The sequence below is a fragment of the Cricetulus griseus genome, chromosome 3 (genome assembly GCF_003668045.3).
Source record: "Cricetulus griseus strain 17A/GY chromosome 3, alternate assembly CriGri-PICRH-1.0, whole genome shotgun sequence".
Taxonomy (NCBI): Eukaryota; Metazoa; Chordata; class Mammalia; order Rodentia; family Cricetidae; genus Cricetulus; species Cricetulus griseus.
Genome location: NC_048596.1, coordinates 109286418 through 109314417, shown reverse-complemented (window position 1 = coordinate 109314417; position 28000 = coordinate 109286418). Strand labels below are relative to the sequence as shown.

Here is a 28000-nt window from a genome sequence, read left to right as displayed (position 1 = left end):
TGGCTGTTCTGGAACTCACTCTGTAGACCAGGTTGGCCTTGAACTCACAGAGATCTGCCTGCCTCTGCCTCCCGAGTATGGGGATGGCGTGCACCGCCATTGCCTAGTTCAAATTCTTAAATGGCACCTCTTCCACAGTTCTATATTTGCACCGCCTTTTCAATATTTATCTATGACACATGCACATAAAGATTTATTTATTAATTAGTTGTAATCATACTGCACCTGTATTTTGTTTTCATTTTTTTTCAATCGAATTTAGTTTGTGAACACTTTCCCTTTACTTATTTAGTCAAAGTTTATTGAGTGTTTAGTGGGTGTCGGGATTCTGGTAGGCATGAGGGAGATAAATGAACCAGGCCTGGGTGGAACGGTCAGGGTTTCAACACTGTCAAGTAATGGATCATTTTAATGAGCCGTGTCTTCCATTTACTCAAAGCGTGCGCTTGTCCCCTGAGTGCCTGACTCCAAGCATGGGAATTCAAAGTTGCCAAGTGAACCCACATTACAAAGACAGTGATTTATCCCCCTTCAGATGAGTTTGCTACGTCATGTCCCATACATAGTACAGCTCTCTGCTTAAAATGTATTTGTTTGTAAAACTTGCACAATGATAACACCAGTTAAGCTGCCATTGGGGAAATGTCACAAGGCCCCCTCCCAGGTGAGGGGGAAATTTAAGGCTGCTAGGAGAGTGAGAATCAGTCTGCTCTAGGAACAATCCTTCTGATAGGTTACGAATTCTAAGTGGTCAGCCGCAAATGAGTATACATATGAGCACAACACAAAATGGACACTGGAGAAAGCCTATGTGTAAATATATATGTGTATACATACATACATACATACATACATACATACATACATACATACAAGAGTTGATGAAGTTGAGAGTTCAGAGGAAGTTAGAAGGAAACAGGAGATTATGGGGTTGAAATGATGTAAATACAATATTGGTATATAAAATTCTAAAAAGAACAATAATAAAATAATTTTAATCTGTCTCTTTGCAAGGCATTTTCCCCAGGAGTCTTAAGGTACATCTTTTGCTTCAGCAATTCAGAGTTGTAGGGAAGGAAAGCTGAGCCTTATTGCTTCCACTGCCTAGAACAGTAGAGGGAGGATGCTGCAGTGAGATGTTTTTATGTCCAAATAACAAAACCATCATTATGTATGCCTCTATAATAATAAAAAACCCTTCTGACGTGATAGCAATTTAATCAGTGTCAGAACACCCCTCTGGGCTTCCTGTTGGAGGAAAACATCTGCTTTCTACATCCCTGAAACTGAGTCACTTTTACCTGCCCACACCAAAGACGTCTGGAAAAACAAACACATGAAGCAGTGATTCCGTAGAGGTGGGATGGCCAGGGTTCAGTTCCAGAGCTCAGGGGCTAGGGGCCCCTCAGTCATGGCTGTGTGTGGATGAAACCAAGTACAAGAATGTAGCGTCCACCCTTGATCAGCAAGAACACCGAGGCATCCCTAAGCATTAGTTCCAAAATCCCATGCACGTGGTACTCTACAGTGAGTTTCTCTGGAGCACCCCAACAGGCTTAGCTCTCTGGTTTCCCTGCTGAGCCCTGAGAGTCTTCTGCTGCCTGAAATACTGAACCTGTGCTCACCTCTAAGGGAGATGCCCTGTGGCTCTCTGGAACCCACAGAGTGGCTAATGACACCTCTGAGGGAAATGCCCTGTAGCCCTCTGGAACCTACTGTGTGGCTAAGGAGGATATTGGCATCTATAGACAGACTCAGGTGACTACTGACAGCAGAACCAGAACCCTTGACTTTGAATTTGATTGCTGTGCTGACATTTGCTGTTTCTTCTATTTTGCAAGTTTATTGTCTATGTGACTAGAATATTCAACTTCATGGTGAGGTCTGTCAAAGAGCATACTCCTGCATGCACCTCCCTAGAATCTTTGCAGCTTTCTCCCTGGCTTGACTTAATTTTCCAAGAAATAAGCATTAGAAATAAATACAATTTGGGAGAAGGGTGCTCTGGCCATGGAGTGGACCCCAAGCCATGACCTTCGGGACACACAGATGCTTTTCGTGACCTCTTAGTGTGCCTGTTACTATTCAAGGTAAATATTTTTTTTTTAACCAGAAGGTTTATCTTCCAACTTAAACACAACATTCCGTGATGTGTCTAGCAAAGAGGAGGAAAACTATTTGTTTTCTATGACATTTTGTCTCCAAGGAAAATCTTAGAAAGGCAAAGCTAGGCAAACAACCCCAGAGGGTGTATTCAGCCCAACTCCCACAGCAGAGGAAGAAGTTCCAGTTTGCCTTCTTTGGGTAAATTCCTTCACCTACAATTCTAATCACTGATTTGTTCAGTTCCAAAGGGAACTTTGTAACCATCTAACAGAGAAAAGATTTAGCCATCAGATTAATATTTAGGTATCAGGGTACCTTGTACACCAGAGCTTGGGAATGAATAAGTTCAGTCCCTCTCCTGACCTAAAATAATGGCTTCTTCCCTTTCACTACCATCAGTGGGTTTTGTGACCTGGGACAGTTCATTATACCTTTACAAGCCTCAGGAATTCATTGGGAGAAAGCTGAAGAGAGTGATTTCCACGATCTAAGTTTTTATGCTAGCATTTTTCTTAACCCAACAGTGACACTCTGGCAGCTGGTATCAGCTAACATAGTTCCCAGATTTGCCATGTGCTGACGCTGTGTGATCTCTAGGGAGATGTAATGAGAAATCAACAGAGTTTTTCTCAAGAAATCACATTATGTGACAGGAGTCATTATTACCCCTTTTCAACACAGGGGAAGAAACAAAACAGCAAGGTTATATTTCTTTGCCCAAAGCCTCTGATCTTAACTGAAAGGATGTGAATTCAAACTCAGATCCACCCAATTCCAAAGCCCCCAAACCCAGACTTTCTGGACCTTGCCAGCTACTGCTAAATTCTTCCGGCAGAAACAGAGAGTGAAAACAAGAAGCTGGTGCTTAGCTCCATGGTCCCCACAACATCAAAGGATGGGGAAGAAAGGATGCTAACCTGAGAATTAGTCTGAGCCACTCCCTCCTGGCTTTTGACAGTTTGTTTAAATCACTGAACTCCAATGTAAAACAGGAATGGGACATTTCTTCTTGTGAGCTATATGCAAGCACAAGACGAATTCGTTTTTAGTGTCATCTTTGTAAGTAAATTTCCCCTTTATTGTAGTTAGTTTTGAAGTATTTGAGACATGGAACATTTTATTATAAAATATAAAGATGTCTTTAAAAGGTTTTTAGAGTCAGTATTCACTGCTGTCCTTGTTGCTGTATAGATACCTAAAAGCAGCAATGTAAGGGAGAAAGAATATATTTTGGTTTGAAAGGGTATTTCTCCATCATGAAGGAAGTCACAGAGGCAGGGACTCGTTACACTGCATCAGGGCTACAGTGTAGGTCTCGGTCAGTAGATTAAATAGCATGTCGACTCTTACTGATAAGTGAAAGAACCACTAAAGCTACATGTTAAGAGCAAGCACTCTGGTTTTGAACACCAACTGTTGCTCTTACTAACAAAAGATCTTGGGGCAGGTGGCTTAACCTCTCTGTATCTTGTTGCTTCATTAATAACATAGGGGGTTAATAAAAAATGAAACCCATCTCCCAGGTCCTTGCAGAAATACATTCATGAGAGCTTCATAAGGGGAAACTCCTGAAGAATGAAGAGAGAGAGAGCAATGGTTGGAGCTGGTAGGCTCTTCAGACTGTGCAATACAGACTTTCATAGAAAGAGGGAAAGATGGAAAGTTAAGAACTCTGGCTACAGAATTCTGGTATGTCCAGAAGAGTCTCTTGAGAGCAAAGACTGTATGAAATGGCCTCATTTAGGAAGGATGCTCTGCCCTAACCCTCCCTATCCCTCATCTCTTCATTAAGTGTTCTGGAGAGAATATGGATGGGTAATGGCCCTGAAACTATTCAGGGCTCTTGCAACAGATTTCATTTAAAAAGTTCAGAGTCTTTTTGTGGCTACAGTGACACCACAGTTTAAAGCACTCAGCATAGGGCACATCAGAAGTTTTAAGAGCTAGAATCCCTGCCACCATTTATAACAGGTGTTGCAATTCAGAAAGCTCTCTCATATCCTTTCACGAAATCACCATAACCAATCGGCATGGCTACATTTTATCATCATTTGACAGATAAGAAGAAAGCTCTGGGAAGCCATAAAAAAAACTTTCTCTAGCTAGCACCCAAGCGGGTGGCCCAGAAGCAGGGTGAGAGATAGAGCACACCAGCGACTGAATGAGCAGCCCAGAAGCATTGATAGCAGCAGTTTCCAGAAACTATCTTAAGATATCTTAAGCCTGGGGGTGGGTGAGACAGACTCAGCTCCACAGCAGGTCCAGGCCCCAGGAGACAGTGTCACAGCCTCCAGAAACTAGATGCCCCTCAACTGAAGAATGAATAAGGAAAATGGATTACTACTCAGTGGTAGAAAACAAAGGCATCTTGAAATTTACAGGCAAATGGACAGAACTAGAAAAAGCCATCCTGAATGAGGTAAACCAGACCCAAAAGGACAAATACCAAAAGGTATTCTCACTTATAAGTGGGTATTAGACATAAAGCAAAGGACAACCAGCCTACAGACCACAACCCCAGAGAACCTAGATAACAAAGAGAACCCTAAGAGAGACAGGCATGGGTCTGCCTAGGAAGGGGAAAAAGACAAGATCTCCTGAGTAAATTGGGAGCATGGGGGAAGGTGGAAGGGGAGAATGGAGGAGGCAAGGAGAGTGGGGGGGAAATCTATAGCTCAATAACAATTAAAAATGCAACAAATAAAAACTTTCTTAAAGTCACAGCAGTCTGTCAGGGTGAAGGTAAAACCTGAGGTATGTTGCTCTTGTCTTCACATCTTGCAACATCAGCTCAGATGGGGATGACATGATGAATGTCAATGAGCTCTTATTGTGGTAGAATTAGACACAGAAATGGGAAACGCCAAGAGGCTCTAGCCGAGAGTTATCTCCTGTTTCATAAGCATAGCAGCCACCTTTCCCTCACTCTGCCTCCAACCTTGAACCTTCCTTTGTGCTCATTTGCCTGGAGACCCAGCTAACCTGGGAGAATCTGAGCATCTTTTCAGACCTCACCATTTCCCCCACAAAACAATTCCCACTAGCCTTTCAAGTAAAGTTGCTTTCCCACTCTGTGTTCATATGCTATGCTATCTCCCAAGGCAGTGAGTGCGGCCTTCTCTGTGACAGCTTCAGTACACTGTGAGCACCTTCACAGAATCAGTCATTCTCACCAAGCATTATAATGCTCCAGACTGCAGTCAGGGTGTCAGTGGTCAATAAATAAATAATGTTTTTTATTATATGAATTGCACATATTTTGACAGTCTTATTTATATTGAACTCTTATTTTGAATTATTATAGATTCACATACATTTCTTAGAAAAAATACAGAGTAATCAGTAGTGATTACTTTTTTGTTGCTGTGATAAAATATCATGACCAAAAGCCACTTGTTGTAGAGGCTAGAGTTCATAATGTAGGGACAGCATGGCATGGCATGGCATGGCATGATGACAGGCACAGGAAGCTGGCTGGTCACATTCTATCTGTACACAAGAAGCGTGGAGAGAGGAAGAGGAGCAAAGATACAAACCTTCAAATCCCAACCCCAATGATGTGCTTCCACCAGCAAGGGTTCATTCCCTAAAGTTGCCACATCCCTACCCCCAAAGTCAGCAGCATCTGGGGACTAAGTATTCACATATGTGAGTCTATGGGATAGTCCTCAGTCAAACCACCACAAGTCCCTATACCAACCATCCAGTTCTCTTCCATGGTAGCATCTTATAAACCACAAGGAAATTGACCTTGATACAATCTGTGGATCTTATTCACATTTAACTAGTTTTTGCATGCTTTCATATGTGTGTGTGTGTGTATACACATGTGTTTATTTACTTTCAATTCTGCAACTTGTATAGACTCCTGTGCCACTAAGGCAGTCAAGCTTGGAACAGTTCATTATAGGAATATCTCATAGTACCCATTTACAGCCATGTCCATGTCTTCACTTCCTCTCCCTAACGTCTGAGGTTGTTCTCCAACTCTATAGCTTTATCATTTCAAGAGTGGTATATTGATGGAATCAGGTGGTATGTAATTTTTAGGGGTTGGCTTTCTTTCATGGTACATAGCTTGAGATTCGTCTAGACTTTCCCATTAACATACATAATTTTTTCAAGGTTTTTTTGTTTTGGTTTTGGGGGGCATTTTTTGCTCTGATATGATGAAGTTTCTATGGTTATTAAAATAAATAAATTAACAAATAAAGTGCTATGCATGAGTTAGTCCACGTCTATAGGGGTTTGGATGAAATAAGAAGTCCTGTGGTAGAAGTTAGTTGGTCCAATGTAAACAAAAGGAAAGACCCAAGATGCATGTGGCTATTGTGATGGGAAGTGTTATTGCAAGAGGCAATGGAGAGTCACCTGCCAAGGCTAAGTGATAAGGTGAGCATCATTTTTTAGATGAAATTTCTAGTTGCATCATTCTACCTTTGTAACCCCAAGACCTAGCATAGTGTGAGGTACATGGCATGTAAGATTTTATGGAATGAGTAATTAATTAATGTTTTATAGGTTATATTGAGGGAAAAAGGATGAGTTCCCACTCCCCAATCCAGATGACACCTAAAATCTGCTTCAGAGGTTCTCAACCAGGAGCACTTCTGCCTTCAAGAATACCTTTAGCGGTGTCTAAAGACATTTTTATTGTCACAGCTGTGGGTGTTGCTGGATTCTGGTGGGTATATGTGGGAGATGCTGCTAAATATCTTATAATGCTCAGGCCAGCTTTCAGATTAAGGAATTACCCAAGCCAAGGTGTCAGTAATGACACTATTGTAAAACCCTGAAATAAACCCAGAGCCTACAGCCAGGGCTTGAAATACTGTGTCTGATGAAGGCTCATCTGCCTCAAAGCACTGCTCATTCCCAAAGTAGGGATTGCATTGGAATCCACAGTGAGTCATGGGCTTAGCCACCAGACCCATAGTGTTTGCCCCTAGGTAGGGGTAGCGAAACCTAGGCACATTCTACTTTCTTCTCTCCTCCTACCTCCTGTCCTCCCCACTAAACCTGGACGCTTATATTACAGACAACAATAATACAGCAGGAAGAGTGGAGCAGGTTCAGTAAGTGGATTTTCTCTATTCCAGGAGCTTCTCAGAGACCCTCTGTACATCGGCCTGAAACACCAGCGTGTTCGTGGGAAGGAGTATGATGAACTACTCGATGAGTTCATGCAGGCTGTGACAGATAAGTAAGTGGACCATGCTGTCCATTTTGAAGAGAGCTCTTAAGAAGTACCATGGCCAAAGTCAACCCTCACTTTGGAAGAATTACAAAAAAGGCTATGACTGTATGATTTGGGGGTGGTCTAGAAATGTCAACTTGACACATACACTTAAAAGTCTGGAAGCCATGTGGGGGGGTGGCTATCTCCAGGATAAACTTCAAGAAGGTGGAGGGAGCTAAATATCTGTTGTTCTGGGAGGGAAACCCTCTTGGTCTGAGCTGCTCAGAGAAGTTTGTATGGATACCAACACTGCCCTTCTGGTGAAAAGATGTTACCCTCCTGAAGCAGCCCACCATATTCATCTTCACACACAGACACACACACACACACACACACAGAGAGAGAGAGAGAGAGAGAGAGAGAGAGAGAGAGAGAGAGAGAGAGTTAGGCCAGGTTAGGGGAATGTTAATAGACCAGTACAGCAGTCTTCCCAAACCGGAGCCTTCTAGATTTGTGGGAGCTCATATCTGCTCTGGAGAGCATAATGCTGGCAGCTCCACCCTCCTCCCCTGCTTATTCTGCCAGCCACCATGCCCACCCACACCCACTGGCATGCTACCAGGAGTTCTAGTAATGCCCTCCACAAGCTGGGCAAGTCAGAGCATCTACAATTCACTGGACCTATGAGGACAAAATGTATTTTATTCTCCCTTGAAAAGATATAAAAGCATATTGTGGTTCTATGGGATAGGAAGGATGATGCAGAAAAAAGAAAATTAATAATAAGCCACAAGGTTGGAGCAGAAGTTCCAGAAAGCTAGAAGATCAGGGATCAAATGTGTACTTGGAGTTTAGGCTTTGCCACACATACTACATCATAGGAAGAGAGTAGAGGCAGAGAAAGGTAGGTGAATGGAGGTGATGAAGCAGTTGAATCAGGCTTCGTACTTTTCCAGGAAAGAAGGCAAATGAGAATGTACTCAAGGGAATTACCACAATGCGTGCCAAAGATCTAGGCTGAGGAAGAAGGGAAATGAGGAACATGGAGAAGTGAGGAGTAGGGAAGGAATGAGGAGAGGTGTAAGATCGGTAGTCCCTAAGTCCTGGTGAGAATTGAGAATCGTTACACTGGGTACCAGGCAGAATAAACTGGTTGAAGGGAAGTGACGCTGTGAAGGCTATGTGTTGATAGTCGAGGCTGCAGAGGAAGTGACGCACTGGGATGTGGCCACCAAAGAAACTAATTCAGGCTTCGATGCCTTAATAGAAGCAGAGCATCTAGAACAGAGGAGGGGAGTCCCGCTTCATTCTCCCTTTCAGACTATCTTAATGCCCACATAATCTCAAGTCCACATAAAAAGTCCTCCTTTAAAGAACAATAGCCGTGACAGTGGAGGGAAAGAAGTGCTTGATTTGGTAGTGTGAAGGCGCCGAGGCACTCTGTATCAAGGAGCAGGACTACTTCTGGCCATCTGAAAGCTATTCTTCCAGAAGAGATTTGGACTCGTTTCTGTATGTCCAAAGGACACTCAAAGGGTGCAGTGCCAAAGTAAGTGCCACAATACACCGAGTTCTGGATATGTGTTCTCTGTCATGGAAGGAATGCTATGACAAGTTGTTTGGCATGTTGGGGGACAGTATGAAAGGGTTCGAGCAGCATATGCTCTTAAATGTATCTTCCCACACCATTACTCTAGTTTGACCTCTTTAGAATGCCATGTAGCAGGCAGGATAGGTACTATCATGCCCTCTTTAATGGAAGAAGCGAGTCCCTGAGATGACAAGGTCACTGTCATGGCTCACAAGGTACTCACAAAGTACCTTGCAAGACTGTGAGGTGAACCCAGTGTGCCAACTCTACCTGTGGGCTGTTTCTTATAATGTTTTGCAACCTGAGCAAAGGGAATGGAATTGCCTTGGAGAGCCTATTTTTTTCTTTCTGTTTCCAGGGCTCATCACTTGGTTATGACTTAGTAGTCATTCCATGATTCCCCAAAGAGAAGTCTTGCTATTCATGTGAGAAGGTTAAATAAACCAGGATGTAAGAGGCTTTTCAAATCATCATCAAAATCAGTTCACAGCTCCACAGACACACAGCAGTCGAGGGTGAACCCTCAGGGATGTGCGTGCATCAGCCAACAGGAATGTGTCCTTCTGCAGAGGAGATGACGGATGGCTTGACAGTTCATTGTTTTGACTTTCTAGCAAGCTAGAACAGATGTTTCTGTAGATATTGTAGGTGGAAAATGAGCTGGTCTCCCCAGGTACTCTTGGGAATGTACTAGCCCAAAGATGGAATGCCTGGCCTGAGGGTGAGTCAGAAGCCCTGAAGCCAAACACAGTATTTTTTAAGAAACAACCTTGGGAAAGTGTGACTCCTGACTTCAATGTCCTCATCACTGCCCAAACATCCTGCCAATAAAAAGTTTCCTCTTTATACCCTTCCCTACTGACACCTCTATAGATTCTGGGTGGGAAGAGAGGGAAGTATTAACAAGACTTCACTCTTGCTCAGTTCCTCCCTTGAAGGTTGGTCACAGAGGAAGACACACCAAGACAAAGGAATATCCAGTTAAGTCTGTATGGTGATATATTATTTATGATTTATTGAAGCTTGCCTGATGATTCAGAAAGCAAAGTCAGCCTCAAGCTACAGAGATCAGGCAGTAGTGATACACACTTTTAATCCCAGCAGCCAGAAGCTAGGAGGTGGTGGTACATGCCTTTAATCCTAGGACTCAAGATTAAGAGGTAGATGGATCTCTGTGAGTCCAAGGCCACCCAGATCTACACAAGATTGGTCCAGTCCTAAAGAAAAGCAGCTCACATAAAGATGATCTCAGTACATGGGATCACATGCCTTTAATCCCAGCATTAGGGAGGTATTTAAGGCAAGAGCAAGGTCAGTATCAGGCATTCATTCTCCAGCCATGTTGAGAATAGGAACGCCCCAGCATTGTTAGAGGTAAGAGCTCTTTGGTAGCTTGGCTGCTTTGTTTCCCTGGTCTTCAGACAAGCTTTAATAAATCATAAGTAATATATCATCACAAGTCTGTGAGTCACAGGGGTTGGGATATAGCTCAATTAGTAAAGTGCTTAGCCTAGCATGCTCAGTAGTCCTGGGTTCCATTCCTAGAGCCACATAAACCAGGGACAGCAGCACACAACTGTAATCCCAACTTTTGGAGGTGGACAAAGGATAATCAGAAGTTCAAGGTTATCCTCAGCCACATAACAAGTTCTAGACCAGCATGGGTTAGATGAAATCCTGTCTCGATAGATAGATAGATAGATAGATAGATAGATAGATAGATAGATGATAGACCTGTGAACCACAATAGAAAGCTAAGTGTAGTTCTCAAATCAGAAGCATATTGATACTCCAAGATGACTCATTCAGTCTTTCCTTCTCTCCTCTCCTGTGTAGTAGGGCCTGAAGTGTCATATCTGGACACCATGTCCTGGTGTGGCAAGTTCCCCTCATCAGTTTATGTTTATATTTCTTATTTATGTTACTAACTGGGAATTCTCTAGTTTAAGATTGCACCTGGAAACCCAGCTCTGCCTGATTTAGCAGGTGTCTGATATTACCAGCAGCTTCAGCCTTCAGGGAGGCCAGGAAAAGAAGCCATGTCTTTTCCCATTAGTTTCATAAATTCTAAGACTTGGGTTTTTTTGGTGGTGGGGAGGGAGGGGGCTCGAGACAGGGCTTCTCTGTATAACCCTGGCTATACTGGAACTGCTTTGTAGACCAGGCTAGCCTTAACTCACAGAACTCTTCCTGCCTCTTCCTCCAATTGCTGGATTAAAGGTGTGCCACCAGGCCTAGCCCTAATTGCACAAATTCTAAATCTATGGATTCTTAAGCTGCTTACTTTTGAGTAATAAGGAAAATATTGATTGTAAAGACCTTTAGTGTACAAAAGAAACCATCCACTTTTTTAAGCTTCATGAAATGACTATTTTGTCTCTCTGTCTCTGTCTCTGTCTGTCTCTGTCTCTCTTGTCTGTCTCTCTGTCTCTCTCTGCCTCTCTCTCTATCTATCTTTCTCCCTCTCTCTCTCTCTCTCTCTCTCTCTCTCTCTCTCTCTCACACACACACACACACACACACACACACACACACATAAGGTTCACAGCATAGTGTAAATCACTATACACAGTTAATGATCTTTGCAGATAAGTTGTATTTATAGACAGCTTTGGATTTCCCATCCCTGAAGCTCCATCCCAGCCACTCCACGGGATCACCTCTAATGCTGCCTTTCAACCTTGATGTGCACCTGCTCTTCTGGAGCCAAACTCCTGTGCACCATCATATGTTCCCAGTACTCTTCCTGTCTAAGTGGGGCCTACCCATCACAGTTCCCATCTGTATCTCATTCTACTTGTTTCTGCCCTTATATATGAAATTCTCAAGAATAAATAATATATAAAGGATAACAGCTGAACCAGGCACAGTATAACTGCCACCACATTATACTAATTCAGTCAAATCATAGGTACATACTGAGTTGTAAAGGAATAGGTTACACAAGGGTATAAATACCAGGCATGATTCACCAGTGAAAAGACTACCACAGCCCATCATCCTGAGTCAGACAAGAAATAGGATACCAGGAGTATAGAAGATTCTCTGGAAATGCAAGAAAAACAGGAAATAATGGCATAGTTAGATATGTATAGCCATGGAAATGTATTATATGAAATTGAAAAGCATTTTTACCTAGCATTTGCTATATTCCAGGTACTAAGCCAGGCTGGTAAGTAACCTACAAATATATAAAGATCTCTGTTCTCGGAAGAGCATGGAAACACAAGATTGTAATCCCAGCATCCACAAAGATGAGGCAAGAGGATTGTGAGTTTAAGACCCTGTATCAAAACATCCTGATCCTGTTATCAAAAAAATATTGCACTCAAAACATTTCATCTGTATCCGGTGGCGTTTCAATAACCTGACCTTTTATGCTTTCTTTGGCTCTGTGTTTATGTAAGTCAGTGGTTCAAGAAGAGTGAGTGCTATAGTGGAAATATAAAAGTTGTGAGCTTCCAGCCCATAATGTTAAAGTTGACAGAATGGCTGCAGCCACCTAAGCAGAAGAAAGAAAATAGAGTATGACTCATCACCACTACCTCAACTGTACCCAACTACTCTATGAAATTTAGGATTAGGCTGAGATATTGTTGGTAGATACAGTGAGGAAGGTGAAGTAAAAGGCCCCATCCCTTGGTCTAGTTTTAACTGTTTGGGATTCTGTGTTCAACAGGGAAGAGGGTTGAAGTGGCATTGTCTTCTCTGAGCAGGTAATAAGATGTGTAGCACATATGAAATGCTACACATAATAGGTTTTGGATATATGAGGACTCTGTGATCCAGGCTTCTGATTTCATTTATTCCAGCTGCTCCTGCAGTTCCTGCAGCTCAATAGCAAGTCAGAGGCTAATGTAGCCTCCAGCTTATTCTCCATATGTTCAGGATATTGCCAGAGTTAAACCAAGTTTATCGTCCCCCCCTCAATGAAATGAAAAATTGATTCTTCTAGTGTACAAAATATGCTGGATTATGTACCCTTGGGTACCTCCAACCTCCTCCTTCCCCACTCACTGTTTACTGCAGATAAGAGACAAGAGATCAAATAAAGTAGGTGTGAAATGCTAAATTAAGCCCCTACTACCCATACATATATCTGACTTTCCTTCTGTATCACAAAGGGTGCTTATTTAAAAAAAAAATGCAGAGTCTCTGGGTTGAAACATGAACATCTGTGTTTTTGAAGCTACCTTAATAACTCTGGTATAAAGTGTTCTGGTCTCATTTCTGTTGATGTGATAAAATATCCTGACCAAAAGCAAGATAAGGGAGGGGGAAAGACTTTATTTGGCTTACAAATTTCAGGTGACAGTCCATCATTGAGAGGACATCAAGGAAGGAACTCACGCAACTAGACATATCACATCCACAGTCAAGAGTAGACAGAGAATAAAGTCACGGGTCCTTGCTCAGTTATTGCCTAGCCAGTCTCTTCCACTCTTATACAACCCAGGGCCACTTGATTAGGGAATAGTCCCATCAACAATGGGCTGGGTCACAATCAAGACAATTCCCCCACAGACATGGCCACAGGCCAATATGATCTAAATAATCCCACAACTAAGAGTCTCCTCTCAGGTAATTTTAGGTTGTGGTAAATTGACAATTGAAACTAACCAGTACAAAAAGCAAAGAATTATCTGGATGCAGATGTACCAAATTGCTAATAACAATTACCACTACAGAATTAGATTGCCTGGGATTTTTGTTTACCAAATTACTCACTTTCTCATGCTTATTTGTTTATATGCAGATACTTCTTTTGTAATTAAAAAACTTTAATTATGAGTGCCATAGTTAGGGTTTTTATTGTTGTGAAAAGATACCATGGTCACAGCAACTCTTATAAAGGAAAACATTTCATAGGGTGACTCACAGTTTCAGAGGATTAGTCTATTATCATGGTGGGACATGGCAGCGTGAAGTCAGATATGGTGCTGGAGAAGAAGCTAAGAGTACTACATCTTGATCAGCAGGCAACAGGAAGTGAACTGGGTCCCTGAGAATGGCTTGAGTATATATGAGGCCTCAAAACCCACCCCCAGAGTGACATACTTCCTCCAAAAAGGTCATACTTACTCCATCAAAGCCACACTTCGTAATTGTCCCACTCCCTATGAGCTTATAGGGACAATTACATTCAAAATGCCACAATTAGTTAAATACCAATTCTAACCAACAGATCATTTCTCATTTTATTTTTTTAATTTTGTTTTATGTGCATTGGTGTTTAGCCTGTACATATCTCCATGTGAAGATGTCAGATCCCCTGGAACTGGAGTTATAGACAGTTGTCAACTGTCATGTGGGTGCTAGGAATTGAACCTCAGGTCCTCTGGAAGAGCAGCCAGTGCTCTTAACCACTGAGCTATCACGCCAGCCCCCCATTTCTCATTTTAAAAAAAATCTAATTGTTAAGCAAGTATCTATTCACCCTCTTGATGAACTGGACACTGGTCTAATTTAGATGCCTATGGACAATAAACAATTCACTTGCTTAAGTTATTAACATTGTCAATAACCCTAAGTTAGTTAGCTCTTCATCATTCTAATGAAATACCAGAGATGATTATGAAGATAACTGTTAGTTAATGGTTTTGGAGGTTCCAGTTCAACATCAGGCAGATCTACTGCTGTGGGCCTCTGATGGATGTACTATCATGGCAGGGAGTATGAAGCACACCACTTGTCTCATGACCAGAAAGAAAAAGATGAGCCATAATCCCCCTGGAGGGAAAGTGTCTCATTTCCTAAGGACCTAAAATGTGGTAGAGGTTTGAAAGAAAATGACCCCAGAGGGAGTGGGACTATTAGGAGATTTGGCCTTGTTGGAATAGGTGTGTGGCCTTTTTGGAGGAAGTGTGACACTGTGTGGATAGGCTTTGAGGTCTCTAATCCTCCAACTACTCCCAGTGTCACAGACCACTTCCTGTTGCCTGCCTATCAAGATATAAGGCATTCAGCTCCAGCACAATGTGTGCTGTATGATACCATGTCACACTATGATGATAAAGGACTAAACTTCTAAAAATGTAAGCCACCCCAATTAAATGTTTTCCTTTATAAGAGTTATCATGGTCATGATATCTCTTCACAGCAATAGAAACTCTATGACAGAAGTTGGTACCAAGGTCTGGGTTATTGCTGTGATACTCCTGACCATGTTTTTGTTCAGAGGAATTGGGACTTTAGTACTTTTGGTGAGGAAAGCAGTGGAATGTTTTAAGCACTGCTTAATGAGCCGTACTAGTAGGAACATGGAAGACAATAGTGCTGAGAATGACTTGAACTGTGGGGTGCTGGCTCAAAAGGTTTCAGAGGAGAAGAATTTTATTTTGTTGTCCAGAGATAATTCTTGTGATATTTCAGTAAAGAGTGTGGCTGCTTTTTGCCTTTGTATAAAAAGTCTGCCTAGGCCAGTTGTGGTGGTGCACACCAGTAGGATTTGCTGAAGGAGGCAGAGGCAGGAGGATCATGAGTTTGAGGCCAGCCTGGGCTACAGAGCAAGTTCCAGGACAACCTCCAAAGCAATACAGAGAAACCCTGTCTCAAAAAACGAAAACAAAAACAAAAGGTCTGTCAGGGGCTAGAGTAAAGAGATTTGGATTAATTCCATTGGCAGAGGAAATCTCAAGACAGCGAGCATAGACTCTGTTAATAAAAGTAACTCTAATGAAGATTTATAATGAAAAGGAGCAAGTTGAGCAGGGTAAATTACAAAATGTAAAGTTTGAGGAGAAAAGGAGCACCAGGAAGTGGAATGTAACTAAGTTCTGTGTTCAAGGAAATGAACCAATTAACAAATGGAATAAAGGGAGTGGAGACCTCAGGCAAAGATCCCAACCAAACTAAATTTCCAACTTGTGAAAGGAATTAAAGAAAAGCTTAGAGCTGGTCATGGTAACACATGCCTTTAATCCCAGCACTCAGAAGGCAGAGGCTAATGGATCTCTGAGTTTGTGGACAGCCTGGTCTACAGAACAAGTTCCAGAACAGACAAGCTTAGGCAGTGAAGGAAACTATGGAGAACAGAAAGCTGATCAAGATGTAACTAAATAAGGGGGTCATGTTCCAGCCCCAGAGGGGAGAAGAACTTGGCAGCTTCAGCAATGTGGTTCTGGCTTTAGAGGTAAGGATAGAAGAAAGAGGCTATGCAATTTGCCCCTATGACTAAAAAAAGCTGCTGAGGTCAAGCATGTGTCAGGTGTGTCCCTGGATGGAGGCCTAGTTTCATTGTGTGAAACTATGAAGTTGAAGCCTGGGTTGCCTCAGAGACCCTAAGATGTTGGAGATGCCAGAGCCATGGGATAACTGCCAAGGAGAGCTGCTAACAGGGAGTGGAACCATCCCAAGAGATGTGTTGCAGTGAGTAAAGCTGAAAGGAGTTGGAGATCTGAAGAGTATTTTGACATCAGACATAGAAATGCAGAGTTTGGAGTTTTCCCAGCTGCTTTTTGGTCTTGCTTTGGTCCAGTATTTCCTCACTATGTTACCTTCCCTACATTTTGGAATATTAATGTATATCCTGTGCTGTTGTTTGTTGGAAGTATGTAATCTGTTTTTTATTTTGATTTTATATGGGATTATGGTTATGAGATTCAGAAGAGACTTTAAACTTTAGACTTTTAAATAAGTTTGAAACTATTATAGACCATGGACTATTATCAACCATTGAAGTTGGACTGAGTGCATTTTTTGCATTATGATACGATTATATACCTTTGTGGGCCAGGGAGTAGAATGTGGTGGTTCAAAAGAACGTGGCCCCCAAAAGGAGTGACACTATTAGGAGGTTTGGCCTAGTTGGAGTAGGTGTGGCTTTATTGTAGGAGGATTGTGTCACTCTGGAGATAGGCTTTGAGGCCTCTTATGCTCAAGCTACTCCCAGTGTCACGGACCACTTCCTGTTGCCTGCATATCAAGATGTAGGATCTTAGCTCCAGCACCATGTCTTCTTTCATGCCACCATGTCACATGTTGACAATGGACTAAACCTCTAAAAATGTAAACCACCCCAATTAATTATTTTTCCTTTATAAGAATTGCTGCGGTCATGATGTCTCTTCACAGCAATAGAAATCCTAACTGTGACATTCGCCATCTCCTAATGGTCACTTCCTAGCACTCTAGGGACTAGGCCAATCCATTAGCAATGTTCATATAAACTATATCAGACTCTAGTAACTAGGTTGTGTTATTCTCTTATATTACTAAAATATAAGTCACAGTGAGGGATCATCATCTACTGCTCTAGCTCACACATCTAAAATAATGCTGACTGTGACATGCATTATCAGATGAGAGACTTGAAGCCCAGGAAACTAAGGAAGCTGCTGAAGGTCACACCTCCACTTAATAGCAGAGCTGAATTGTGAACATAGACACCTTTTTAAGAATTTTTTTCTTTTTTCTTTAATTTAGAAACAATCTTATTTTACATATCAATCCCAGTTCCCTCTGTCTCCCATCCTCCCATGTCCCCCACCAACCTCCCCATTCCACCCCCAATCCACTCCCCAGGGAGGGTGAGGCCTTCCATCAAAGTCTGTCACATCATTTGGAGTAGGGCCTAGGCCCTCCTCCGTGTATCTGGGCTGAGAGAGTATCCCTCCATGGAGCTCCCAAAGTCTGTTTGTGCACTAAGGATAAATACTGGTTCCACTGTCAGAGATCCCATAGACTTCCAAGGCCTCCTACCTGGCTCCCACATTTAGAGGGCTTGGTTCGGTCCAATGCTGGTTCCCCAGCTTTACTACTGGGGTCCATGTTCTCTCACTTGGTCAGGTCATCTGCTTCTGTGGGTTTCTCCAGCACAGTCTTGACCCCTTTGCTCATCCCTCCTCCCTCTTTACAACTGGATTCCAGGAGTACAGCTCAGTGCTTAGCTGTGGGTGTCTGCTTCTGTTTCATCAGCTACTGGATGAAGACTCTATAGACACCTTCTTAATAAGCAAAGAAAGTAAAAGAAAGAAAAATCTTATTATTAAAATTATTCTACTTAGCTTACTCCTGTTTTCTCTGTCTTGTTCAAGGTCAAGGTTAGTGCCTACCTGTCCTCACCAGAATGGCACTGTAGAGGAACTAGACAAGTAAGTTTCCTCTTTCCTCACCCAGGCTAGTCATCTGGTTCTCCCCGGTTTCTCCTTGACAACAGTTGTCCAGTTGCCCCATCACTCACCAGAGCTGAGCAACCCCCACAGCTCTCAAGAAATCTCAAACCTCAGCCAGTTCCACCTAACCCCAAGGGGAAAGATGAAGCATCTGTGCTCCAGGCTCCTCATGGTAGTTTTTAAGGCAATATAATCAGGGGAAAGCCCCTTAGCTTCTGGCATCCATACCACAATGAAAGTGTAAGGATTGTGTTTTCGTTTTATAAGATTGTAGAAAGAGCACTGTTTGGCTCTAAGCTCTGTTTGTAACATTTCAAGATGGTCCTCACACACTGTGTGCTGACTGTCTCCAAATACAGTCTTGTTTTCCATTTTATAATCTTCCGTTCCAAGATCAGCTGCCATAACTCATAGTGGAACATAGCTAGTTCTCTGTGAGAGGTTCTGACTCTGAGGAAGATCAATATATGATTGTATCATTTATTGTAATGACCTTGAACAGAGATACATAAATAATCAGAGAGGCTTTGTGGAGGGTCCCGGTGACCTCATGACAACTAGAACACACGGTCTATGGGAAATGGATTTGTTGTCTGTGAAGCTCCAGGAGATTGAGAGAAAAGGATGTGAGATTTATGAACAAGAATTTTTTTTTTGAGCGAGTTGCTGTGACTTAGAAGGGGGAAAAAAAGCTTAGGAGTGACCTCTGACCTTTGAGAGGTTAAAGGGTCAGCAGTTAGCCTCCACCCTCTTCCTAGATCTGAGATTATTGTTGCCTTGTCTGATTGCCTAGGAACCAACACAAACAGGGAAATTCAGGAGGAAATCCAACTGTTCATGAAGTGTTTTCTGTCTAGCCTAGATTTGCCCCCTCATAATGACAGAGGAGCGGCTACATTATCCTGAGATGTTTGCTGGAAATTGCTGCTTCCTGAGACAGTCTTGATAACTAAAGGGATTTCCCCTCAGTGAGGTCAGAATGTCATGCAAGGAGCCCACTAATCAGGCTTCCAGACAGGCACACGAGGGGCTTTCCCAGTCAGGATATGGGAAGGAGAAGGTCTCTGAGGCCCTCCTTCACATTCCACGCTGGAATCCCATCCACTAGTTCCTTACCAAATGGAGCCTCAGTGACCACAAAATCACCTCCAGTGACCAGCAACCTCAGCGGTCTCTACTTTAGGTGGCACTAGGACTGGGTCTCTCTTTCTTCTGCCCGTTAGCTATCACAAAGTTAAGTTCAGCTCAACTCCCAGCTCACAGAATGGCCCTTTATATACTTGAAGGTGTTCACTATGCTCACTCCACTTTGCCTTCTCTTTTTTCAGCTCAGTGAACCTATTATATGATCTATGATCTCCTGCTTTCTTGCCTATAGATTAGTTTTCCTGCTATCCTTGTGAATCCTTCTTCAACCTCTGCCTCTTCATGACTTCTAGAACAGTCATCCCCTCAAGTATGTCTGTGGGTGACTTGTGGTAAGACAGCTAAAGTCTGATCTGTGATAACTGCCCACCTCTTCACACTCCAGCTGGACTAGCTCCTACCTCCTCACAGCTCTTTAGGAGCTCCCCCACCCTCTCCCCCTTCATTTCACTCCTCATCTCTTATCTGTTACCTCCCCTCCAATCTAGCTCATTTATCTCCTGTGTACACTCCCCATCTCCAGAACAAATCTATCCTTCAGTCTTGCACCCCTGATGGTTGCCCCATCACACCCACTTTGAAGCCAAACTTCTTAAAATGCATTATCATTGACATTCCCCTTCCATTTTCTACATTAACCCCATGCATTGTGGTTCCTTTTCACCACTCCACTGAACGCAGTCTGCAAAGCTCACCAGTGTTTTTCAAACAGTGACTCAATGGACACTCTGAATCCCTGTTTTCCTTGACAACAGCAAGCGCCACTCCTGATTGCAGCCTGTGACATAGGTCCTGTGGCGACTGCCTGATGTGGGATGTCTCTCTGTATGCTGGGAATATGCATTGCTTTTGTTAGTTAATGAATAAAGCCGTTTCAGCCAATGGCCAGGAAAAATAGAGCTAAGTGAGAAATACAAACAAAGATGCAGAGAGGAGGAAGGATGAGTCAGGGAGACACCATGAAGTCAACAAAGGAGTAATATGCTGGAACAATACTGGTAAGGCACAGTCTCGTGGCAATACCCAGATTAATAGAAATAGGTTAATTTATAGGTATAGCTAGCAAATAAGAAGCCTGAGCCATTGGCCAAACAATTATACTTTAATATTAAGCCTTAGAGTGTTATTTCATAAGTGCTGCGGGGACCCAGTAGGAGGGAGAGAAACTGGTCCAGTGGGACCAGGAGAGACAGAGGAAAACATCCAATTATAACTGCCCTGTAAGCCTCTACTTCTGTGGTTCCCCTGATCACTGTCCTTGCTGAACTCTTCTGTGACTCTTTCAGATCTTATGCGTGTCCTGGGATTTTGTCCTCAGCTTTGCTCTCTGCCTGCTTTATAAATACTTTCCTTGGGGCCCTAATTCATCTCTATGATTGCAATTATTCACACTACCCCTGGTTGAATGCTTCTCCCTCCTGAACCTCATGCACAACTCTCTGCTTCATAGACAAGTACATTCAAATGCCACATGGAACCCCAGGCTCAACTGTCTAATCTAGTAAATTTAGCTCTCTTTCCTCATCCCTTATCTCAAAGAGTCCCCCCTCTTACAGAGCCCCCCCTCCTCTTCCTCCTCCTCTGCATCGGTCCTGTTGTCATATCCTGTCCATTTTCATCAGTACCTACGGTGTGTCAGGACTTTGTATGCAGTATCTCTCATTCAACATCCATAACAGGACCTATACAGAGGTGATGATATCATCCCTCTGGCTTGCCAGTGAAGACTGAAATCTGTGTCAAATTGTTTATCTATGGTTATTCATGCCGTACGTGATGGAACCAGACTCTTGATGTCAAAACTCTCTCTAGTCCTCCATAATCTGCCTTCCTTGTGATTTATAATTTTTGCTTCCTAAATATCTTTTCCTCAATTCCTTTTCCCCCTTCCATATCCCCAGTGTTATACACCAATCCTTCACCATCTCCCACTGTGCAGAAGGACTTGTCTCCAATGTGCCCTCCCAGCTATCCATCCATCATCTTCTGCTGCCAGAATGAACTTCCTGAAATACACATCAGCTTCTGGACCATGCTCCTCTGTCTTCTTTAGGGTTATTATTGATGAAACAACATGACCAAAACACTTGGGGAGGAAAAGATTTATTTGGTTTATATTTCCACATCACTCACAACAGTGATCATCAAAGGAAGTCAGGACAGGGACTCAAACAGGGCAGGAACCAGGAAGCCAGGAGCTGATGCAGAGGCCATGGGGTAATGTTCACTGGCTTGCTCTTCGTGACTTGCCCAGCTTGCTCTCTTAGAACCTAGGACCATCCAGCCCAGGGGTGGCCCCACCCACAATGGGCTGGGCCTTCACACATCAATCACTAATTAGGAAAATGCCTACCAGGCTTGCCTACAGCCAGATCTTATAAAGGCGGTGTCTCAACTGAGGCCCCTTCCTCCTCTCCCAGTGACTCTAGACTGTGTCAAGTTGACACAAAATGAGCCAGCACACCTTCAGTGGGTCTCTGCTCTCCTGAAGAATATTTGGCTCTTTGCAAAATCACTTTAAGGTGTGAGCCTGGATTCCACACAGCCTCATCTTCCCCAAACTCATTCCTTGTTACTCCCCTCTACCAAGATCAAGCTCTATGCATTTTCTGTTAGTGCAGGAAGATTTTCTACTGCTTTATATGGGTATATTGTTCCCTCTACCTAAAACCTCTCTCCTCCCCCATCCACACCGACTTGGTCTAGGATCCTTTGCTTTCCTCTAAGCCCCAACTCTGAGTCCCTGCTCTTGAGGGTCTTATTGCCACTCCCCCAAAACAGAATCGCCTGCCCTCCCTAAGTTTTCCCACATGTCTGCACAAACCTTTGTTGTTGCCCTTGCCATGGTGTGCTGCAATTACTTTTCTATTTTCTAGTGTCCCCTTCTAGCTGTAAGATCTTTGCATTCTAGCAGGTTCCATTGCTCATAGCATATACTAAAACTTGCCCCTCTGGCTCTTACCATGCCTCCCCACCAAATTCATGAGCTCTCTTTCTTTAATTATTGTTGTTACATGTGACTTAGTGTTCTACAATGGTCTGTGTTCAGAAAAAAAAATGTGGAGAATGGGGGGGGGGAAGCCAACATAAAGGGGGGGAGAGCAGTCTTGTAGTATCCCAGCCAGTGACAGCAATGCAGTAATTCCAGAGAGAGATGGCTAGCCCTGAATCCCCAGCCCCAAATGCACAAAGTTGTTTGTGCAGGTAGTACATCTCTCAAAGAGCACTCTGCCTTTGGTTGGGTGTTGGGGGAGTCAATGACATATTAAGTTGAAATCTATGGTCAAATAAGTTTAGAAACTGCTGGGTTAAACCTTTTTCTTCATGCATAACTCCTCAAAGCCTTTAATATACACCAAGTCTGGTACATGTAATATAAAAAGTTATCCAAACTTCTTTTACTAGGGAAATTTATCTGAGAGCATTTCAAGGGCATACAGTTTAATGGAATGTGTAAAATTTTTTAAAGACCTAGAGTTTCATGATTCTGCCAGTTCTAGTTTCTGGAAGGAAAACAAAAAAGAAAAAAGAAATAATTTTCCATGGAGTGATGACTGATAAGTTTCACTGGGCACTAGGCCAACGGAGACCTGCATGTGGTTTTCATAGGGAAAACAGAGCAGACTCCCTTGGGAATATGAGTCGTAGCTTTTAGTCATTGGATTCAGATGCAGGTTGAGCAAGCTCACCTGTTCCTTCCAGCTCCCTCATGTTTACTCAGGCTTGAAAGGGGTCAGATCAGGTGTTAGAAAGAATGACAGGCCCGGATCTCTGGAACAGAGATCGTCTACAGCCTCTGAATGGTCTGTTCTCACCAGCAGCCCTCTCTGTGCCTCTGGTCAGCCTCTGAGGGGAAGAGGCTCAGGAGAGCTTGGCCCGAAGTGATGTCCAACTCTGTTGACCTTGGCCTAGGTCTCCTTATCCCAGCAGGGCTTGGCTCTGAGTGATGTCCAACTCTGTTGATCTTGGCCTAGGGTTCCTTAACCTGTTCCTTAACACAGGTCACCATTTACAGCCTGGGGGCAGAAATCAGACATCCACCCATCAACCTGTGCCTATAAGAGAGCCCTAGCCCTGGAATGGAATAACTTCCATGACAGTTCAAAGAGCACTTCCTGAATGCACCCCAGAGGGGAGAAGTCTGGGAATCTCCATTTGTCTTGGGAGGGCCTCTTTCTCTGAGGCAGAATTTTTCTGCACGAGTGTCAGATGTTCCTCTGCTGCTGCCAAGGCTACAGGGTGAAGAGTTCAAAAAGGCAAATGGGGACAGATAAGCAGGAGCCTCTCTCAGGTCAGGGTGTCTTCTAGCAAGGCAAGACTAAAGGGCAACAGTGCACAGGCTGCCATAAGACTGGGGGAGAGCCCAGCGTAAGTGTCTCTGAGCAGGGCCCAGACTAGAGGAGACTGGGTTGTCCCTCTGAGGTCGCTCCTGAATGATGGCCACCTGCTGGTCTGCCTTTGTAAATACAGAAAGGACCTTAAGACTGTCCAGATTTCCAAGTGTAACTCCTACTAGGAACTATGAAGGCCTCTGTCCCCTGACTCCTCCACCACAGCTTAAAGAAATGTCTGGGGGAAATGCTCAGATGTCACATCCAACCCCAAGCATTAGGTAACCTATGCCCACTTTTAATCCCTTCAAATCAGGGAACTGTGAGCCAGAAAGAAAGAAGCCTCAGGCAAGACTCAGTGTTTGTCAGAGACAACAGAAGAAAACTAATTTTCTGGCCCCCTGTCTAGTGTTTACTACCCAGTGTATCATTCCAACTGAAAAAAAGTCAATTTCCACTACCTATTGAGTTTTATCTCTTCTAAATCTGGGTTGCTTTTAACACAAACCTGTACAGCCAGATTAGAGCCACTCAGGACTCCTCCAGAAGTTGTGTGTGTGTGTGGTAAGGTAGTGTGGAGACTGAGAGACCCAGTCAAAGCTTGGCATGCCACCGAGGCGCTGGTACCCCTCAAAGGCCAACTATTTTGCAACCATTGTTCTTGGAATTTTACAAGTATTTAATTGATAATTAACATTTGAATTTATGTTTCAGTAAAAGCCTGTGTTTGACTGTACATGGATGAAATGAGAGTCCTGCTTTTCACCCGATCCATTTAGATTTCCATGTTGAATTTTTGGTTTTGTTCTTAACTAGGTTGTAACTAGATGAACAAGTCAGGAGGCAAATTCACAACACCAAAATCCCACCAATTCTTTCATGTATCTACTCTTTTCCTAAAACATTGAATGATAGTATTGGCTCATCAGAGGTTTTTCCATAGTTATGGATAGATAAAAGAATACTGGGTGGGTGGATGGATGGGTCGATGGATGGATGGATGGATGGATAGATGGATGGGTGGGTGGTTCCTGATTCATACTGGCTTAGTTTGACAGAAGCCATACAGCAGAGGCTAAGGAATTAGGATAATACCATTCAAGGCTCCCAGCTCACAATGGAGCAGATACTGGGAAGCAAAGAGAGAAGTTTCAAGCTATTTGTAAAAAGAGTCCTTAGCCTAAGAGTTTTGTATGTAGGCTTAATCTATTGTTGCCCTTTAATTCTGGTGTTTGGTAGCTGTGTCTCCTAGGCTTTACACAAATAAACAATGGTTAACATCCCATGAGTTAAATATGATGGTCACGTTCATTCAGAAAAAAAGTCCTGATTGATCCATGCTTGGTGCACCATTAGGGAGAAGGGGCCTGTTCTTGCCAAAGTGGTATGAACCACAAGCATGAGGCCTTCTTGGGACCATCTGTGGAAAGGTTTATTACCTTCTAGACAGGGTGTGTGGGACCTATTTGGTGGCAATTTTCTGATGAGGTCCCTGCTTATGAGGGAGTGAGCGGCATTAATATGACCTAGAAAACACATTTAGATCTCTTCCTTTTGAGCAAGGCTTACTCTATTAGATATAGATGCCAGTGACTGGGAGAACCTGTGTGTCTGCCATGTGTTTCTAGAGTCTTAGTGCTGCTGGTAGAGACACCAAAAGATGGGTTCATGCTACAGAGTCCTGAGAAGAACACAGCCACTGTGGCATCCTAGTGCTAAAGAGTGCCAGGCCCGACACATGGGGAAGGGCCTAGGCCTGGCCCAGGATGATGTGGTAGACTTTGGGGAGCCCCTTTTAAGAGCCTTACCCTGCCTGGGGAGTGGAGGGGGGATGGCTAGGGGCAGGTGGGATGTTGGGGGGAGGGGAGGGAGAGGGAGAAGGGATTGACATGTGAGGCAAGCTTGTTCCTAATTTGAACTAATAAAATAAAATAAAAAAATAACTTGGAAAAAAAAAAGAGTGCCAGGCCCAGGTCAGGCATCTCATGGTCCTGGCAGTAACTGAGTGAGGTGCACCTGTTACTTCACCTTCGGTCCTGTTGGAGCTTCCCATCTGTGCAACAGACACAATGCTATCTCCCTTGCCAAGTTACGTAGGCTCTTGTAAGGATTAAACAATGAAGGTGATTCTCTTCTTCAGTATTATGAAAGAATAACTGATTAAAACTCTATCAAAAACATAGCATTTATGATTTGAAATTCATGTATATTGTGAAATAGTTGCCATGACTAGGCTAGCTGACATGTTTATTATCATACATGGTCATCTTTGTGTGTGTGGTCTAAAAACTTGAGGTTTAGTCTCTCAACAAATTTCAATTATGCAGCTAACATGGTGATATTATAGTCAGCAGGTGATTTTTAGACTGCTAACTGCTAAGTACAAGTGTCATTCCAACCACAATTCATTTTTTGATTTTGTTCTTTAAGACAGAGTTTCTCTCTGAAACAGCCCTGGCCATCCTAGAACTTGCTCTGTAGACTAGGCTGGCCTTGAACTCACAGATATCCACCTGCCCCTGCCTCTCAAGTGCTGGGATTAAAGGCATGAACCACCACCACTTGGCCCTCTGGTCACAACTCTGATTCACACTCATGGAGTAAGTACTGATGAGATGGTTAGGGGCTCTCTATGTCTCTTAACACATCACCCAGGCTTCTTTTCCTTCTTTATGAGTTTATGAGAGAAGACTAGTCACAACTGGTTTCAAATTGAGTTGTAATAGAATCCCAAGTGTGAAAGACAACACAGAAGGCTGTGGGGGAAGTAGTGGCCTCAGAGGAAAGCTAAATTTCAACTAGGCCAGGAGAGCAAGAAGTCAGAGTAATGGGATGTAGGGGAATTTTTAAACCACAAATCTAGCTCCAGAGGACTGTAGAAAAGGGGAGAAGCGTGGGGTATAAGGGATCAGGGTTGGATGAAGGTAAGTGCACAGCACTGGCCTTGGGTTTCATTGTGATCCTCAGAAGACTTAATTGTCTGCCCAAGTGTAGCTCAATGGGTCAGCAGGAGAGAGGGCTATGAAATTTTTCTCTTTGAATTCCATGTATTGTTAGGTATGATTATCAATATCCCATGTTGCTGTCTCTGTGCATAATTAAATACAGATTGCCATATTTTTCTAGTTCTTAGAAAGTAATTCCATATTTCTCTCAATGCAGTCCATGGTCTACTATTCTTTGGATAAGTGGCACTGTGCAGTACCCAACACATAGGTGCCTGATGATATGTTAGCCCAGTGATCTCAGCAGAGTCAGGGTCCCTGGGTCTTCAGGTACAGATTCAGTCTACCTGCAGACCTCAGGGCGGGATTTCCCAGAGTAGGCAGGTGGAAGTTGGGCCCAAGGCAGGGGTCAAAGCAGCTCCTGTTAGCCCTTCTTATCTGCAGATATTGCATTCCTGGATTCAACCAATCCCATGCTTAAAAGGTTTAAGAAGATCCAATATACATATAGACTCCTTTCTTGTCAATAGTTACTAAAAAGTGTAAAGCATTTTATATGCAGCATTTACAATGTATAAGGTATCATAAGTAATTTGTAACTAATAATTATATAGGATAATGTATGTAGATTATATTACATAAGGAATTTGACCATCCACAGTTTTGGCATCCATAAGGAGTTCCACAACAAATCTCCCTTGGATACTGAAGGACAATTGCACTATGAATAGAAATAATAAATGAAACCACCCACTCATAAATATAATGTCATGCCTGTCAAGCCAAAATTTACTGTGAATTTTTTTATTCAGGTTATGAATTGCAAGCATTTGGACTGGGGGTAGGGAACAGAATGTCTTGACATTTTACTATACATAAGACTTTCAGTGTTGTTTCACAACTAGCCTGGGGCTAAAATTCTGAAAAGCTTAGACAAGTGATGTGCTCGTATCCTTCTATCACATACTAAAATATACTGACACACTTGACCTTGAAGCAATACTGCCACCCATTTGCTAAGGTAAAAATAAGACAAAAATTACAAACACCTTTATTCAGTGTATTTCTGTTTAATGTTTCATTTAATTTTACATAAGAATTTCCCCTTGGCACACACCCACAGCTAATCACTGAACTGAACAGGAATCCAGTTGCAGAGAAGGACGAGCGATGAACAAAGGAGTCCAGACCAGGCTTGTGAAATCCACAGAAACAGCTGACCTGAACAACGGGGAGCTCTTGGTGCCCAGACTGAAAGCTGGGAAACCAGCATGGGACTGATCTAGACCCCAAGAATGTGGGTGTCAGTGAGGAAACCTCAGATATCCATGGGGCCTCCTATAGTAGATCAGTACTTATCCCTAGCATAGGTGTGGACTTTGGGAGCCCATTCCACAAAGAGGGATACCCTGAGTGAGGCCATCTGTGAGATGGGCCTAGTCGTCCATACTTTCATTACTAACTGTTCTTCTATTCCTGGAAGTTGGGGAAAATATTTACAGAGATAACAGTGGTTTCATGGGGTGGCCTTTCTCAGTCTTGCTTGTGTCTTGTTGGAGAATGACACATGAATGTAGAGGACTGTAAAG

The 28000-nt window shown here is 43.1% G+C and overlaps 1 protein-coding gene across 2 annotated transcripts in view; it reads left to right on the top strand.

Annotated features, from left to right (window-relative positions):
- Me3 (malic enzyme 3) overlaps positions 1 to 28000 on the top strand; it is a 223170-nt gene that overhangs the window by 141643 nt on the left and 53527 nt on the right. For both annotated transcript variants that reach the window (XM_035442405.1, XM_027407600.2), the window contains exon 6: positions 7206 to 7309. In XM_035442405.1, the coding sequence (XP_035298296.1) occupies positions 7206 to 7309 (104 nt within the window). The remainder of the gene's footprint in view (positions 1 to 7205; positions 7310 to 28000) is intronic.